The sequence below is a fragment of the Falco cherrug genome, chromosome 4 (genome assembly GCF_023634085.1).
Source record: "Falco cherrug isolate bFalChe1 chromosome 4, bFalChe1.pri, whole genome shotgun sequence".
NCBI lineage: Eukaryota > Metazoa > Chordata > Aves > Falconiformes > Falconidae > Falco > Falco cherrug.
In genome coordinates, this window is record NC_073700.1 from 73,108,187 (window position 1) to 73,124,307 (window position 16,121).

The 16,121-nt window shown below is 40.7% G+C and overlaps 1 protein-coding gene across 1 annotated transcript in view; it reads left to right on the top strand.

Annotated features, from left to right (window-relative positions):
* The window catches only part of CUBN (cubilin), a 155,177-nt gene that overhangs the window by 15,027 nt on the left and 124,029 nt on the right, over positions 1-16,121 (top strand). The window contains exons 11-21 of the mRNA XM_055708924.1: positions 958-1,084; positions 2,542-2,710; positions 3,480-3,611; positions 4,738-4,833; positions 5,384-5,505; positions 7,674-7,860; positions 9,565-9,683; positions 11,063-11,297; positions 12,644-12,825; positions 13,620-13,782; positions 13,979-14,169. Of these exons, the coding sequence (XP_055564899.1) occupies positions 958-1,084; positions 2,542-2,710; positions 3,480-3,611; positions 4,738-4,833; positions 5,384-5,505; positions 7,674-7,860; positions 9,565-9,683; positions 11,063-11,297; positions 12,644-12,825; positions 13,620-13,782; positions 13,979-14,169 (1,723 nt within the window). The remainder of the gene's footprint in view (positions 1-957; positions 1,085-2,541; positions 2,711-3,479; positions 3,612-4,737; positions 4,834-5,383; positions 5,506-7,673; positions 7,861-9,564; positions 9,684-11,062; positions 11,298-12,643; positions 12,826-13,619; positions 13,783-13,978; positions 14,170-16,121) is intronic.

Here is a 16,121-nt window from a genome sequence, read left to right on the forward strand (position 1 = left end):
GCTTTTACAGAGATTTCCATTAGCCAGCTTAAAAGCAATGCAAGAAGGGTGTGTACCTGCCATATGTCTCCGTGAGGAGCAGACATGGCAGCATGTAACTTGCATCCGAAGAAGTATCTGACTGTCATTTTAATAAAAAGCTAGTGAACTTACAGGAGGCTTTCTGCAAGGTTTAGGTCCCTTTTAGTTGTATTTCACATCCTCAGATTTGGTCTATGTGGAAATAAAGGTCAGAGAAAAGGGAAATGTTACCTGATGGTTTAGAAGTTCCCTATTTCAGTTCCACCACATATGTACAGTGCTGTGACTAAGGTGTGCCCTGTAAATAGCAACATGATGCAGCTGGCAGCCTGCAATCCAGATCCCCCCAGCAGAATGCCTCACTTCAGCCCACTGCTTTGTTCTTCCCACCCCATCAGCACCAAATGCCTCCTCCTGACCACCACACTTACCTGAAAGCTGGGCTGCCGCTGAGACAGTTGCTGAGGTGTTAAGGTGTGGGGGTGAAGGTACCCCTCTCCCTGAGACAGGCCAGACATGGCATTTCTGCATATTGCTCGAGTTAGGGTTTTAGACACTTGGCATCATATGAGGGTCGTAAACTGAAACACAAAATTTAGGTGCTCTTCGACTGAAATGGAGATTTCTAGGCTCATATTCTGCTGAAGTCTCATAGTAGACATTTCTTTTTTTCTGGATTTGCGCTTATGAATCTAACAAAAGGCTGTGGATTCTCCCATAGGCTCAGTCATGGATATGCGCAAGTCCCACGTGACCGTCGAGTCTCTGCTGAACAAGAGCCTTGCCTCTGTGCATGATTATTAATAGGATTGTCAGTATAGCTGAATAGGAACACCACATAAATAAGAGTGGGGAATAACCTCTTACTATGGCAATATGGGATCTGTGACAGTTATATAAAGACATTTTGATTTTTCTGTCTGCTTTCACCATTAGCTGCTCCTGTACTCCAGAAACCTATGGGTCTCACTGTGCCTTGAAGTTTGATGACTGCCAGGGAGGATCTCAGATGCTCTGTGGGCATGGCATCTGCATAGATGCAGACAGGGATCAGCCCAACAAGGTAAGGAACAACATACAAGTCTCATTATACAGCATAGCATAAAAAAGCGACAACTAATACTGAGTACCACAGAACTGTGTAGTGCACACTGCTGCTGAAAAACAGCAATAAATGCCATTGTGTAACATAATCTAACCTCTCTGTTGTCCCAAGGACAGCAGAAAGAATTGAAAATGCCTTGTGTCTTGTTAGAATTACTTGTCACAGTATCACTACTACTACTACATCCACGGGGAGCTTAGGAATTTTCTTTGAATAAGTCAAAGTCTTACTTGAAGCATAATATTCTTACTGTTCATTATTTGTGAAGTTCTGAGTTGCTGGAATATTTCATTACCTAAATGGTTAAGGACAGACAAACATGGTGAATCTTGTTTTCCCTGGGAAAAGGCATACATGTGGAACATTACTGTCAGTGGCCTGGGAGCTGCCAGGGCTGCATAGCAGCTGGGTGGCTGCTGCTCATCTTTGGTGCCCCTCATTGTCACTTGAACTTGGTCTCTGATTCCAGGCCCAAGCTCTCCAAGTGTCTGCACTGGCTGGATGCTGGCATACACTTGAACAGTCTTCTGGAGCAAGCCAGCTCATTCTTTTTGGGAGAGAATCTGGGTACAGGTTGTTCACTCCAAAGGGACATATGGAAAATGCCAGCTGTGGCTCTTTCCACCTAGAACAGCCCTCCAAAACTACCCTGCCAAGCCTGCGCTGCTTATAACACTCCTATACACCTATGCAACGATCCAGACACACCACATATTCTTTGTGCTATACTATAAAATAATTTCTTTGCTCAATTTGTACAAGTTTTCACAACTCATCACTTGTTTTCTGCCCATTTTTTGTGGAGAAAGCTTTTCAAAAGGGTTCAGTCTTGTATTAACAGTGTGTGCTCCTGTGACAGTCAACAATAAAGCTCCCACTAGCTTTAATTGGACCAAAGCTAAATAAATGCTGAAATCTGGCCATTAGTAAAGTTTACTAGAGAGAAAATAGTTTTCCTCAAAGAAAATGTATATTTGCAATTTAATGTCACTGCTGCATGTTCCACAGATTACTGAACAGTTTGCTTAGAAGTGTACAGCCAGGCTGATTTCAGGTTGCTTACATTGATCTGTTTACCCTGGTTACGAAGCAAGTTGATGACTTTTAATTATTTTTATGTACAGATCATAATTGCTGCTCATTTTCTCTGGGAACTTTGGGCTAAAGTACAGGTTTCTTTTATGAACATAATGAATGAGCCTATTGTTGCTGCCATGATCTAAATAGGTAAATTCAGAGGAAGAAATAGACTGAGAAAACTACTGAAGCAACTTAAAAACAGTGTGCAAACCATGTAATGCTCTGAGAGCTTTCTTGCTGTAGTTTAAAAGACGTTTTATAAAATGAACTCCTCCTGCCCTTTTCTTGACTGTTCTAACTGCCTTAAATATGTAATGCAATGTTTGCTGTGGCAGCCCAAGTACCGCTGTATCTGTGACACTGGCTGGATGTCCCCTCCTGGCAGCTCTGCCTGCAGTGCTGATATAGACGAATGCAGCCTCCCTAATCGTCCATGTTCACAGAACCCGCTTGTGCAATGCTACAACACACCAGGCTCCTACTCATGTGGTCCCTGCCCCACAGGTATCACATCCTTCCGTGCCCTCAGATGGGAGGGGGTGGCAGTAGGTAGTACTGCCTGCCTGTATGTCATGAGTGCAGGCATAGAATCTAGATGAGAGCGACTCCATGAAATGCTTTGGTCTGTGTTCTAGAGAACAAATGCCTGCAGGTTATGTATTATCTAGGTAACACAGGCAGTAATCTAATGCATGATTTACCACATCCTAAACTGAGCATCTAATTAGGTCTGATGTACCCTCATGTCCTTCGGTACATTTATGTCCATCATGTCTATAACCTTCATGTAATAGGTGTGCAATAATTTCCTATCCTTATGCTCACTGTCCTAAGGCAATATAAAAGTCTAATTGTCCCCTCAAGCCATATAACCTGTGATTCCTCTTCCTGAGTTGGGTGGGTGATGTGTATAGGGGGAGTACTTGAAGTATTTAACCAGACTTACAATAAAGCTTTGCTGCAAATTGTACATGTATGCACTAGACAAGAACTGCCTCCTCTTTAGGTTAAAGTGTGTTTGGTTCTGGAATATCCAGAATACAGTTAAAATAAAACATTCTTGCACACGCATCTCCACCCTGTTGTGTTTGTAACCTATTTAGCAGACCAGTATTAATTCTCATCAGTTATGAGAGGGACAGGTCTTCTCTTGTGTTAATGAAGTGAAATTCAGAAGTCATATTTTTCTGCTTTGTGAAAAGATCTGGTCTAAGAAGAAAATGAAAAGGCCAGGGATTTTCTATTTTAAAGTCTTCCCTCTGCTTCTTTTTAGGCTGGCAAGGAAATGGCTACAGTTGCCAAGACATTGATGAATGTGAAAGTAATAATGGAGGCTGCTCAACAGCACCAATGGTTCAATGTATTAACACAATGGGATCCTTCCACTGTGGGCTCTGTCCACCAGGTAGAATGGATTTTTTTTTGTTGCTAAAACTATGGAAAGGCTTAAAAAAACAAGATTCAACACATCTGGTCCTGTTCTGTGGTAGACTTAAGAAGCTGAAGATCGGGTTTGTGTAAAGTATTACATACACAAAACAAGACTAATACAGAACGCAGAGTCCAAGTTTATTCAAACTGCTTCAGCTATTAATGAACGTTTTGCAGAGTATGTGTCTAATGATGATTCTCTGAAATGAGTTTCTCCTGTACTAGGTAGCCCTTTTCAGTGTTAGAGCCTTGATTTGATGAGGTACTTCCTTTATACCATCATTAATGGAAACAAGGATTGAGTAATTACTGTCTGTATTAATTGAAAGGATATCCTGTGTGCCATAAATCAGCTGTATTGTCTGTCTTAAAAAAGGCCTTGATAATTGCCATGCTCTGAATGCTGTCTAAGAAGGCAGTGTTTCTACTGCAGTACAGGTCAAGCAGCAGAAGTTGTGACTTACATCTTTATAATTTGTGGTTTATGATTTAAAATACTTTATGAAATGCATGCTATCAATACTAGAAGTACTAGCAGGGCAAAGTGTTTCAAATTGACCTTTAGATTTCTACTTAAATGGCAATAGAATGCAGGTAGTGAACGGTCTCAGTTACTGAGCGCTGAAAGGCCATCACCCTGCAGGATGAGGCTACCACCTGTGGCCTCAGGCAAGTTCTGATGCAGTGCAGTGGACCTCAGCTCTGGCTGTGCAGTCATGCTGTAGTGCTTTGGTCCTGCTGAGCCTCCTGAGGGCAGCTGGATGTTGTGTTTGAGACCCAAGGGCAGCTCTGGCATGCAGCAGGAAGCCTGGAGGCGGTTGGGGCTGGCTGGGTGCAGATATATAGGGAGGGTGGGACATGGTGGCTGAGAGAACCGACCTCATATGTATTTGGCTAGCACTAATATACCTTTTTCCTGAAATCGTGGGAGGATTTAGTTGCAATCAGAATCCATCCCTGTGCCTATCTCAACTTTTTAACTGCAGAAGACTATGATTTTACACCATAAATGATTATTTTGCTCACCAGATGATTGTTTTGCTGTCGATTCTCAGAGAACATCGTTTGTTACAGGCTAACTGAGATTTACCTCTGAACAGGTTATGAGGGAGATGGACAAACGTGTACCCAGGTTGATATCTGCTCAATAAATAATGGAGGGTGCCATCCTTTGGCTACTTGTACCTCAGCTTCAGGTACGATGTGTCCTTTCTTAAGGACTGTGAGTAATACCAGTGTGAATCTCAAGGAGGGTTTGGTTAGGCTAAACCTACTTTAAAGCAACATATTTAGATTGCAGCTCCTTCTCCACAGTTTTGCCTCACCCAAAGGAGTTTAGAGGCAGGTTAGCTGAAGCCAGCAGGCCTTTCCACAAATACCGACAGAAATAGATTTAGGCTCCACTAAAGAGCACATTTCATCATAAAAATGTGGAGATCTTCACCATTTCTCTTTGATGTGGTTTTCCAATTTCAGCTGCTTGTACTATTCTCCTTTCCATAAATTCACTTTGACTACTCCCACCACTTCCCTGGAGGGTGACCTTGGACTCTCAGGTACCCATAGCAAAGCAACACTAGGGATCTTTCCATTGCCAAAGTGGACACTGAGCAGTGGAGGTATCAATAGATGAAGTTAGAATTCTATAAAGGCTGTGCTTCAGAATGTCAGGGACCTTTACTGTCATTGTTATTGCCATTGTAACAAGGACCATATTACTTTCTGTATCTTGTCTCATCTCGCAAGGGCCAATACCGTTTTGTTCCTGCACATCTGGGTACACTGGAAGTGGATATGGGCCGCACGGGTGTTCTGCTCTCAGTGATACCTGTCAGCTGCAAAACCCTTGTGCCAATGGGCAGTGCCTGGTAAGTGCTGGGCTCCTTGCAGTTAATGACACTGTTAGATAGTTATAACCAGTAACAACAGGGAGACTGGTGAGACGGAGAGCTGAGTGCAGACATACTAAAGGTATTGAGGCAAGGCCAGCGGGGAGTGGGAGATGACTGGATATACCTGGGGAAAACAAAGTGAGTTTCAGGGCATGTAAGCCGTTTCTTTGTGTTGAAAGTAGAGGCAGCAATCTTGGCACTGAGAACCTGAAAGGTTGTAGCTGGTACCCCAGGCTAGTGATGGGATGCTGGTGCTGGTGGTGAAGAACTGGTGAACGGCTGTCCCTGGTGGGACACAGAAGTAATTTGCCACCTTGGATCATGGAGGAATTACCCAAGATAACAAAAGCAGTACCTCTGCTGGCCTTCATACTGTAAATATCCAGTACAGTTAGTGTTCTTAGGCTGATCTTGTGAGAGCCCCCCTGGTGTCTCAGGCTGTTTATATGAGTATGGAAAGGGTGCTTCATGGGAATTGGTTGTACTCCTGCTGGGCTGAGAGCTTTGGACCTTTACTGATTGGTGGTGTGAATTTATTCTTATGCACAGTGACCATTTAGTTTTTCTACGTGGACCCTGTGAAGGCCTTTTGGCTTCCTCAGTGAGGTGTGCTGTGCTTAAGAAAGTCCACACTGCAGAACTGTGGGTTTTGATAAATCTGTTGTGGAGGATATTTACACTGATGATTTTTGAGAGATTTTCACAAATGGTACGTTTGTTGTTCCAGTAGAGTCTGATCCCATTTGTCCACATTGGTCTGGGTATATCCTTCTTTTGATGATCTTGGGCAGCATGGGGGAAATGGGACATACGATATGGACTTGGTAGTGTTAGGTTAATAGTTCTTAATCGTCTTTTCCAACCTGAATGTTTCTATGATTCTATACATTACCTTTCCCTTTTCCCATTTTCTGTGTGAAAGGACATGATCCCCTCTCCTGCACTCCACCCTATCCTTTTTCAGCATTCCTCACTCTCTCTTCTGTGGATACCTATTGTCTTTTCACTCAGATATTTAAAGGGCCCTTTGTGCCCAGGTGTAATCTATTTTTTCTGACTATTTAGAAACTATTTATCTTAGTCAGCCTATTAAAAGATATGACATCTTCCCCTAAATATATAACATAAACCCATAGGCAATCATGGCTACGAACTACTGCATAAAGATAATAACACAGTCAGATACTTCCATATTGGAACTACAGAAGCATCTAATAAAACAGAAGAACAGCAAAGCTATATTTGGCTGGCATAGTGACATGGAATGCAATGTTAGTTAAATGAATGCAGATGAGAAAACAGCTTTTCACTTCTAAAGCAGCATTCAGAGCCCTAAATACACATCGAAATTGTCTTCCCTCATACTGAAAATCTCTGTTCAGGACACCCAGGACACGAACAGAGAATGCAAAAAGAAATAGAGAATGTAGCACATGAATTGTATGTCACCAAAGATGGGATTGTTAGCATGTACCTTGGAATACCATGTTCTGCTTAACCTGTAAAAACCGTGACTATAAAATGAGTATAAAGGAAGAGGATGTGAAATTAAAACAGTTAGAGATATGGAAAGACTTGATTATGAGGAGAAGTATTAAAGGTTGAGACAAAAGAAATGGAAAAGAAATACAGAATAAGGAATAATGCAGTGAAGGCAATGAAATTGTTCCCATTTAACATCCTTCAGGGTGAAAATGGAAGTTAACAGCCCACATAACTGCAGTGCATGCAGACTTCCTAGATAACAGGCTTGAGAGAAATGATTTATAAACCACTGTTATCTTGACTTGCTATTTATAAGGTTTAGATAATATGGTTGACTTGTTTCTAGGGTGATAATTTCAAAGCCAAGCAAACAGTTTTCTGAATGACTAAATGAATACTGATTTGACTTTTAGAAAGTAATTTGAACAAACCCTGCAAAGAAATAACTTAATAGAAAAAACAAAGAGCTAGATAATCTGATTAGCTTTATTTTGGTGTTCACCAGTGACCATCAAGGCCATTATATTTCAAAGGTTTTATTTCTTTGCTCTGATATCTCCACATAAAATAAGTGTAAATACCAGTCTTTCTGCGGACTACATTGATGCCTTTATGTGATTCATGCTTATTAAGTTTATTGCATTTGCTTATACCTGTAGGCAACGATCTCTGGATATTTTTGCCTGTGTAATGTGGGCTGGACAGGCCCTAATTGTACGGAGAACATTGATGAATGCATTAGCAACCCATGCCAGAATGGGGGCAGCTGCACAGATGGGGTCAATGGCTACTCCTGTGAGTGCACCAGCGCCTGGACAGGACCACAGTGCCAGACTGCCCAGCAAGGTACGGCCAGGACCTTCTGCCCAGGAGAAATGAGCCACCAGGCCTCAGCGAGTAGATGCTTGGTGTATATGATTAGTATGTAAATAAGAACCAAGTCATGGTGGAGAAAACCCAGCCCTCTTCTCAGTGGATTACAGGTCCCAATCCAAAGTCCCTTAAAGTCAGTTATCCATGAGTTTTGTTTATAGCTGCTTTGTTTATCAGTGGGAGTGTAACAATGAAGTTGATCTGCAAGCCCACTGGCCAGACATCCTAAAATCAGATCTCTGTTCCTGAGAAAGTGGTCTGGTAAGCTGATTGGGAAAGAAGATCCAAAATAAGGAGAACAAATTTACAAGATAATATATTGATGTTTCTCTTTTCTGCATACTATTTCATTTGTTGCAAGCTGAGACATCCTGACATTTTTAGTCAAGAGGAAAAGCGAGAAAAGGTTCTCAAACAGAAACTTTTAATGAAGGTAGCATCATCCATTAAAATGGGAGACTGACTTTTATGGAGTGACTGTGAGGTCCTACCTTTAACATTTCTTCTTATTATCACTTTTTCTGGTTTTTGGGGATTTTTTGCTATTAATTTTCATTAAACAAGTTCAGGATAGCATTCCAGTGAGTGTCCCTGTGGCAACTATCTGTCAGATGGCTCATATTTATTGCAGGTTGCTGTGAAGAAAGCAGATTAATTTTCCACAGAATACAGAATGTAAAACTTTCATTGACCTCCTGTGAAATCTGCTCTATTTTCAGACTCTTTCCTATTTTCATTAAATATCTAACCAGTAATGTTTTATTATTAAGCATGTGGGGGGAAAAGTTATTTTTAACCATTCATAGTAGAAGGGATAGAAAATCAGTTTTTATCCAGTGAGATATTATAATGTATCAGCTTTTGTTTTAGTTCCTAATGAGGGGAAAAGTAATACATTTTATGACATGATAATTGTGAATCTGGTTGAAAAATGGTGAGATGTTTTAGATGGACACTTCAAAATCATGTTCTTTTTACCACTCCTTGAAACTAAATATTTCATTTCAGTTTGCTGGGAACTGAATATTTCTTTAGCATCCATTCAATGTTAAACTACAGCTGCTTGTTGTACACTGTAGCTATATGTGCATTATATTTTGGGTGCTTTATGTACATATTTTTCTGTAGCTGTTTGGGATTCCCCATTCACAGCTACCAGTCATTGAATGGCTCAGTGAGAGAAGAGACCACAGTATATCATGAGAGGTATTATCAGGCCCAGAAATCCGACCAAAAAGAATAAATAGGACAATAAAATATCTGACAGATAGCTTCTGTGATGCAGTACTGCTGACAATTCTGTATCATGTTAGCTTTAAAATTTTATTTCATTGTAGGTGAAAAATTTAAAGACTCAATCTAGAGGTAGCCTTCTGGACGTGTTTATGGACATTTTACTGAGATAGAATAAACATCTTTTGGTAATATCCACATATTCCAGCTGAAAAATCTTTGTTCTTTTCCCAGGAACTACTTTCCCTGCAGAGAGTAATTTTGCTCATTTTTTGTGATGTCATTCTACTTTAGAGGAAATCCCGAAGAGTCTTATAGAAGTATCTTCCACCCTTGTTTTAGATGTTTAGGGAAAAAAAAGCTATGCAAGGAGGTTAGGTGTTGGTTAAGTCTATATAGTCATAGTGCAAATCAATCTGTTTAATTTTTTATCTCTTTCTGCAGCGTGTGGAGGATATCTCTCAGGCTCCAAGGGGACTTTCAGTTACCCTAACAACCCAAACAGCCAACAGTACAACAGTGGGGTCAGCTGTGCTTGGGTTATTCAAGCTAATCCCAGCAAGGTAAAATAGAGTTCAGGTTAAAGAAACCTTTACTGGGCAGGATTCCCTCATCTCATCAGAGTCAACATGACCATTTTCATGCCACATATTTCAATATTGTGATCCCATCCTCTCATATAGTTTTCCAAAAATATTAAGTTTCAAATCTTTACAGGCCTTCAGACTCTTTAGCCTAAGAATTTGCATGGATTACATTTTCAAGGTTTTTCCTGTGCAGCTGGGAATTAAAATTTATTCAGGTACCACCAACTGGAGAAGGTGGCTGTTTTACTGTGCTTTACAATGTGATCTCTGAATAGCTGCATGAGAAAAGCTCTGCTCTGATGGGCTCCATAGTTGGTTTGTGAGCTAAGTGACCCCATAACAATTTCATTTCAGATTTCTGAGTGCCAGGAATATGGAATGCTTAATTCATATTGTCAATGGCTGTGTGTAATAACAGCATTTGAATTTTTTTAAGGATTTTTAGATATTGCACTCAAATGTATATTCTGATTCTGTCTGATTTTGATCTGCTACTAACAATTCCATTTGTGTTACAAATAACAACTAGAACATGTACTTCACACTTTAGCATGGGACTTCTTACTTGGGATCTAAATATTTGATCTATTTTTGACATTTCATGGAATGAATTCAGTAGTTTTATAAACCAGTGCTTTCCACAGCATTGTATATGTGTATGTAACACATCCTCAGCTTTAAGCCTGAGAGCCACTGCTGTCTTCAGCAGAGCTACACTAAAGCACGAGTGAGGAACCTGAACATACGTAAAGATGTGCATGTCACTAAATGTCCAGACTGGGCTTATGAGACACATTTTATGTATCTCATAATATATGAGACATATATTATCGTAATGTAAATAATATATGTAATATATGTAAATAATATCATAATATAAAGAATATATATCATAATAGAAGATCATGTAATTTTTTAACTTCCATGACAATACTTTCAACCATAGCAAGGGTGAGCATTGTTAATTATCTGATGAGAAAACTGCCATGGGAAACCTAAAGTATTTTATGCTGTGAAATATGCATGGCTTGAAATGTATACATAGATATTTTACATGTATAACAGACACAGTCAAATGGTCTCAGTTATTAATTTATAGAAATAATGCTCTTTCCAGAAAACTTCCCTGGCCAAATTCTTTCCTATCTATTTTCTCTTTTTCCTTTTGACCCTTAAGGTTTCTGTAGTATCTTCTTCTGTCCTGGAACTTTTCAGAAAATGGCATAATGGTTCTAAAGTTCGTAGATTGTTATACTTGCATGAACACATATATCTGCTTTATGCAGAGTTATTGCATAAACTGTATCTTAGCAGATGGAATAAAAGAGATTTCTTGTTTTGTTACTTTCTGTTAGATTCTGCATATTATTTTCCCATTCTTCCAACTGGAGGCAAGTAATGAGTGTAACTCTAACTTCCTTCAAATCCACGATGGGCCTTCAGCATCAATGCACATGCTGGGAAAATATTGTGGCTCCTCACCTCCTGCAGAGCTTTTCAGTTCCCACAGTTCCCTGTACTTTTGGTTCTACTCGAACCACACTGTTACGGCTGGAGGTTTTACTGTTCAGTGGGAATCTCAGGATCCTGGTAAGTTTGATGAAATGTCAAGTAATTTAGCATCTTTGTGGCTTTGGAGCAAAATATATGGCTTATTTCGTTTGATTAGGAAACATTAGGAGCAGTAGGAAAATATTTTACTAGGGAGTGAGGCTGAAATGTAGACATATATGTCACATTAACATATTTAAACTCCAGATCTAGGCCTCTGCATGAATAAATTTTTGCTGCTGTTTTGTACCTCCTGTGAGGAATCCCCCAAAGAGCACATGTTCCTGGAGATGCTGTTCTGATCAGTTCTCTTATCTCACAGAAGGATCTAGTACTTTGAACAAGCAAGTTACCTTTTTTTGCCGCTGACAATTTACAACAGGCTAAAGAGCTCAAACCGTGCTTTCCAAACATGATAGATTGTTGGGAATTTGATTTTAAATTATCTGTGAGATTTTTGGCATGGTTTGCTGTACATTTCTGCCTGAATTCTTAGTAATGCCACTTGCATGATTCCTCCAGGAGGCCTAGCAGTGCATTTCTAGATATAAACCCCAAATCATCTTGTGCAATATTAAGCTCACTTCAATGTTCCGTGTATTGTCTGTAAACAAAATTGTGCATTGGGTTGTGTCTTGAAAGAACCACAGAGTTAAAAAAGTGTAGAAAAGTCATGATGGAAACAGTTTCTGTATTTCCAGAAATGTTTATTGGAATGCTTTTAATGTGATTTTTGGTAGTTTTTTTCTTTCAGTTGGTATTATTGGATCGATAATTACTAATTGAAAAATATGGATACTGAAAAGTGAAGAGATCTTTTTGGGGAAAAAAACAAAAGCAAAAACAAAAAAGCAAGGAGGGGGAGAGGTATAGATGTCACTGAACTAGCTATTTCTTAGGTATAACAGGCAAATTACCTGTACCATTCCCAACCATTAATGCTGACAGGTATTTTTTTTAATTATAGATATATAAAATAGCCTTCCCTGTAATTAACATTTTAAATTAAAACAGTCTTCTGCTAGGCTAAAATATGGAGAGTATTTACAAAGTACAGAAATTCAGATTAATTTTGTAAATCCAATCCAATTCAGTGCTTTTGATCATTCTCCTGAAGATACTTTATCATCATAACTGGGAAAGAATCTTTCTTTTACTGTGGAAATCAGGAAATATTTGGAGTTCTGCTTTTATAATTGAGTTGCAGAGTTAATTGTACAATTTACAGAAAGAAGTAACTTGGTGGTTTGTTTGGCTTCATCTTTGGTTTTGAATTCATTGTGGTTTCCAAAGTGTTACCTGGTTTTGATGCTACAGGAGAATTCATCTTCTGACCTGACCTGTGGTGTTGAAGACTGTGTTCTTCCATGTTTCTTTTCTGTTAGAATGTGGTGGTGAGCTGACGGGTACTTATGGCTCGATAAGCTCTCCAGGATACCCTGGTAACTATCCTGTAAACAGAGACTGTTTCTGGACCATCTCAACCAGTCCTGGCCTCCTCATCACATTTGCTTTTGGCACACTAAGCCTAGAACATCATGAAAACTGCAGTTATGACCATTTAGAGGTAAAGCGTAATTGTGGATTATGAAAGCATTTTATGGCTATGTTATTGCAAAACAAGATATTTCAAAATTTTTTGTATGTACAGAAGAGGACCATTGAAAATTAAATCCTGGGTTGAAATGTTCATTTGTACTTACTTATTCCAGTCATCAATGCACAGTCAGGTACAGGCAGTATAACAGAAAGGGGATGAGATCCCACTCCACTGAAGTCGGTGGGAGTCGAGCAACTAAAGAGGATGGGATTCAGGCAAAATACCTGGTGGGAAGCTTTCACTTTCTTACAAAGAAACCCCTTGTCAAATGTCAACCTCCAGAGAATTAACCAGCCTAAGGTAAACTATTACAGAAAGAGATGTAAAATTAATAGATTGTTATTATAGTACAGTCCATGACTTGACGTGTGAGCTTAGGGCTTTTTGTGAAGTGCAAGGGAATGGTTATAGGATTCACCAATATCCAGTTATAGAAATGAGAGGCTGCTTTGGCATAGCATGTTCTGCAAAATTGTGCAATACAGAGCGTGATTTCAGGAAAATAGTTCAACCAACAGTAGATCTTCTGAAACTTTCCCTTTCACAAAACCCTTGATGACTTTCCCAGGAGCACCATCACAGTGATGCTGGTGGGTATGTTTCTTGGTTCCTCTGTGTTTGGAGGAAACTTCCTATGAGCTTTCCCTCCATCCACCATATACAGTATCTCCTGGGGCCCCCAAGATAACTAAGAGTGTTGGTACTGTTCACAGTTGGCACGTATCTAATAATCCTAAACACTGATCTGACTTTCTGTTTAGATTCGAGATGGTCTTCTTCCACAAGACCCTGTCCTTGGAAGATACTGTAGCACCCGATCTCCACCCCCACTCCAAACTACTGGTCCGTATGCATGGATTCACTTTCACTCTGATGACTTAGTTACTGATAAAGGCTTCCACATTGTTTATACAACGTCTCCTGGTAAGTAGACTTCAGCATTGGTGAATTGGAAGGTCTGCAATGTTCCCAAGGTATAGCCAACAACACAAGAATGGATGTAACTGACATGTGTTAATAATACAGAAATCCTCTTTGATTTGCAGCCATTGTGCAGAGGTGGTCTAAGCGGAAACAGTTAACTTGCAAATTTATTTTTTTTATTTATTTATTTATATAGCAGATCTAAGTTGTGGAGGAAATTACATGGATAGTGAAGGGGTTATCACATCCCCTTTCTGGCCTAACCCTTATATCAGCAACCGACAATGTATCTACATTATCCGACAGCCAGAAGATGAAAGAATATACCTCAACTTCACCCATATGGAGCTGGAGAGTCACACTGGTTGTTCATCAAATTATATTGAGGTGACTTCTCTTAATCAGTTGATATGAGAGGTTGATTACATGTGTGTACAAAACCATGCTGCATAACTTCTGTCCCAAGGCCCACTGCAGAAATAGGTGTTAATCAAAGGACTAGGTGTGCCTTATTAGAGTCCAAAAGGCACAGGGGCTAAAAGAGCAGGACCATATTTGGATCGAAGCAAAGATAAGAGAACAAGAAAATCCATCTAGCTTAACACTAATTCTTAATTCACTGTACACGATTAAGGTGGATTTTGGGCCATCGGTAAGTGCATGCCAAAAGCAAGAAAAACAGAAATAATGCCATAGCCACTATGCAGCGTTTCCTGGAGTCATGGTGTTATACGGAGAATCTTGTTCTGGCACAAAAAGGAAGTACACCATATATATATAGTTATATATACATACATATGTACATATATACGTAAGTAAAGCCAGGAGTTTATTGTTAGCATAACTGAAATCTCACAAGTCGAATTCAATAATTGTTATTCAATAATAATTCTTACAGAAAAAATAATAGTACAGTTAGAATGTTTCTATATGGAAAATGTAATAATAATGCAATAGTAAGGTTGATACTAGCTTGAGGTGATTTTTGTGTTTGCTTTTACACCTAGCTCTGTCTTCATTGGTCTGCAGCTTCGTGTTACACTGCTACAGGGTGCCTTTTAAGTACACTAGATGCCATTTGTTCATTTTCTTTGTTATTCCTAAACTCGGTTTTGTCCGGGTCCAGGTCTGCATTTCTTTACCTGACCACGGGTGAGTTTTGGCATGGTGCTGCCTGGGCCGGGGGCTCCCGGGGGCCTGGGGGCTCCCTGGAGGGCAGCGCAGAGGGGGCATCTCCCTGGGGCTGGGGATGGAAGGCAGGCCTGGACGTGGGCGTGTGGGTGAGCCTGGCTCAGCAGAGCCCATGGCCGGGCCGGGCTGTGGAGAGCTGGAGGCTGGCCCTGCTGCTGTGTCTCTGGGGCAGGGACTCGCAGCCCTGGGAGGCTGACATGGGGGTCTGGGCCTGGGCAGGCTGGGGGGGGCTGGGGGAGGCAAGGCTGGGCCAGTGAGTCCTGGTGGCACCCTCAGGGCCTGGTAAGGTCTTTGTGGCTTGTGCTCCTGCTTCTGTCACCCCATCCCTGTTCTCTGTCCCGTGCCCTGACTTGCCACATCTCAAGGCGTCTGCTGTTGTACCTGGCCTGCATTTCTCCATACAGTCATAAATACCTCATCCTATGTGGCATGACTGCTGGGTACTGCTGTCTGTATAAAGCTGTGGCTGTACTGCACAGAGGTAAACACAAGCAAAACAAACTGGGCACAGACACTCAGTTGATGAGCAAAGGTGCTGCCACAGCTGAAGCAGGTAGGAGCAAACCCTGCAGCCCCAGCGCAGAGCCCTGCCGGCCACACAGTTAAGTGGCAGCGTGGGCTTGGTTTTATGTTTAATCTCTTCTTGACCAAGTGAGGAATAGGCCCCTGTAAGCTCCGCGCAGTTAATCTGTTTTTAAAAGATGTTATTGTGCTGACATCATTCCCTTCCCTCCTCTAATTCAGAGACTTTGGTTGGAATGAAGTGTAATTAATTTCTGAAATGAGAGGGGAAGTGTGTTTAATGAAAACAGACAGCTTTTGTTTGTTTGGCCTGGTACTCCTCTTGCCTAATTGCTGGCAGAACAGCAGCTAAATTCACAGCAGCCAGAAAAACAAAACCATTTCTGTTGAACGCAGTTGGGTTTGCATTAGTTCAGCAAGGCATTTACCTCGTTGTTTGCTGAGCAGTCACAAGCCATTCAGTTTCCCTCTGCTTCTGTCCTCCTCCTCTTCCTGCCCTCTCACTCGGTGGCTCAGGCCAGAGCAGAGAAACGAGACTGACATTTTCTAACTGCGACAGTTGGTATGACTAAAGCATTGCTCTTTTATCAAGGCCTGATTTTGCACATATGCTTTCCTAAAATACT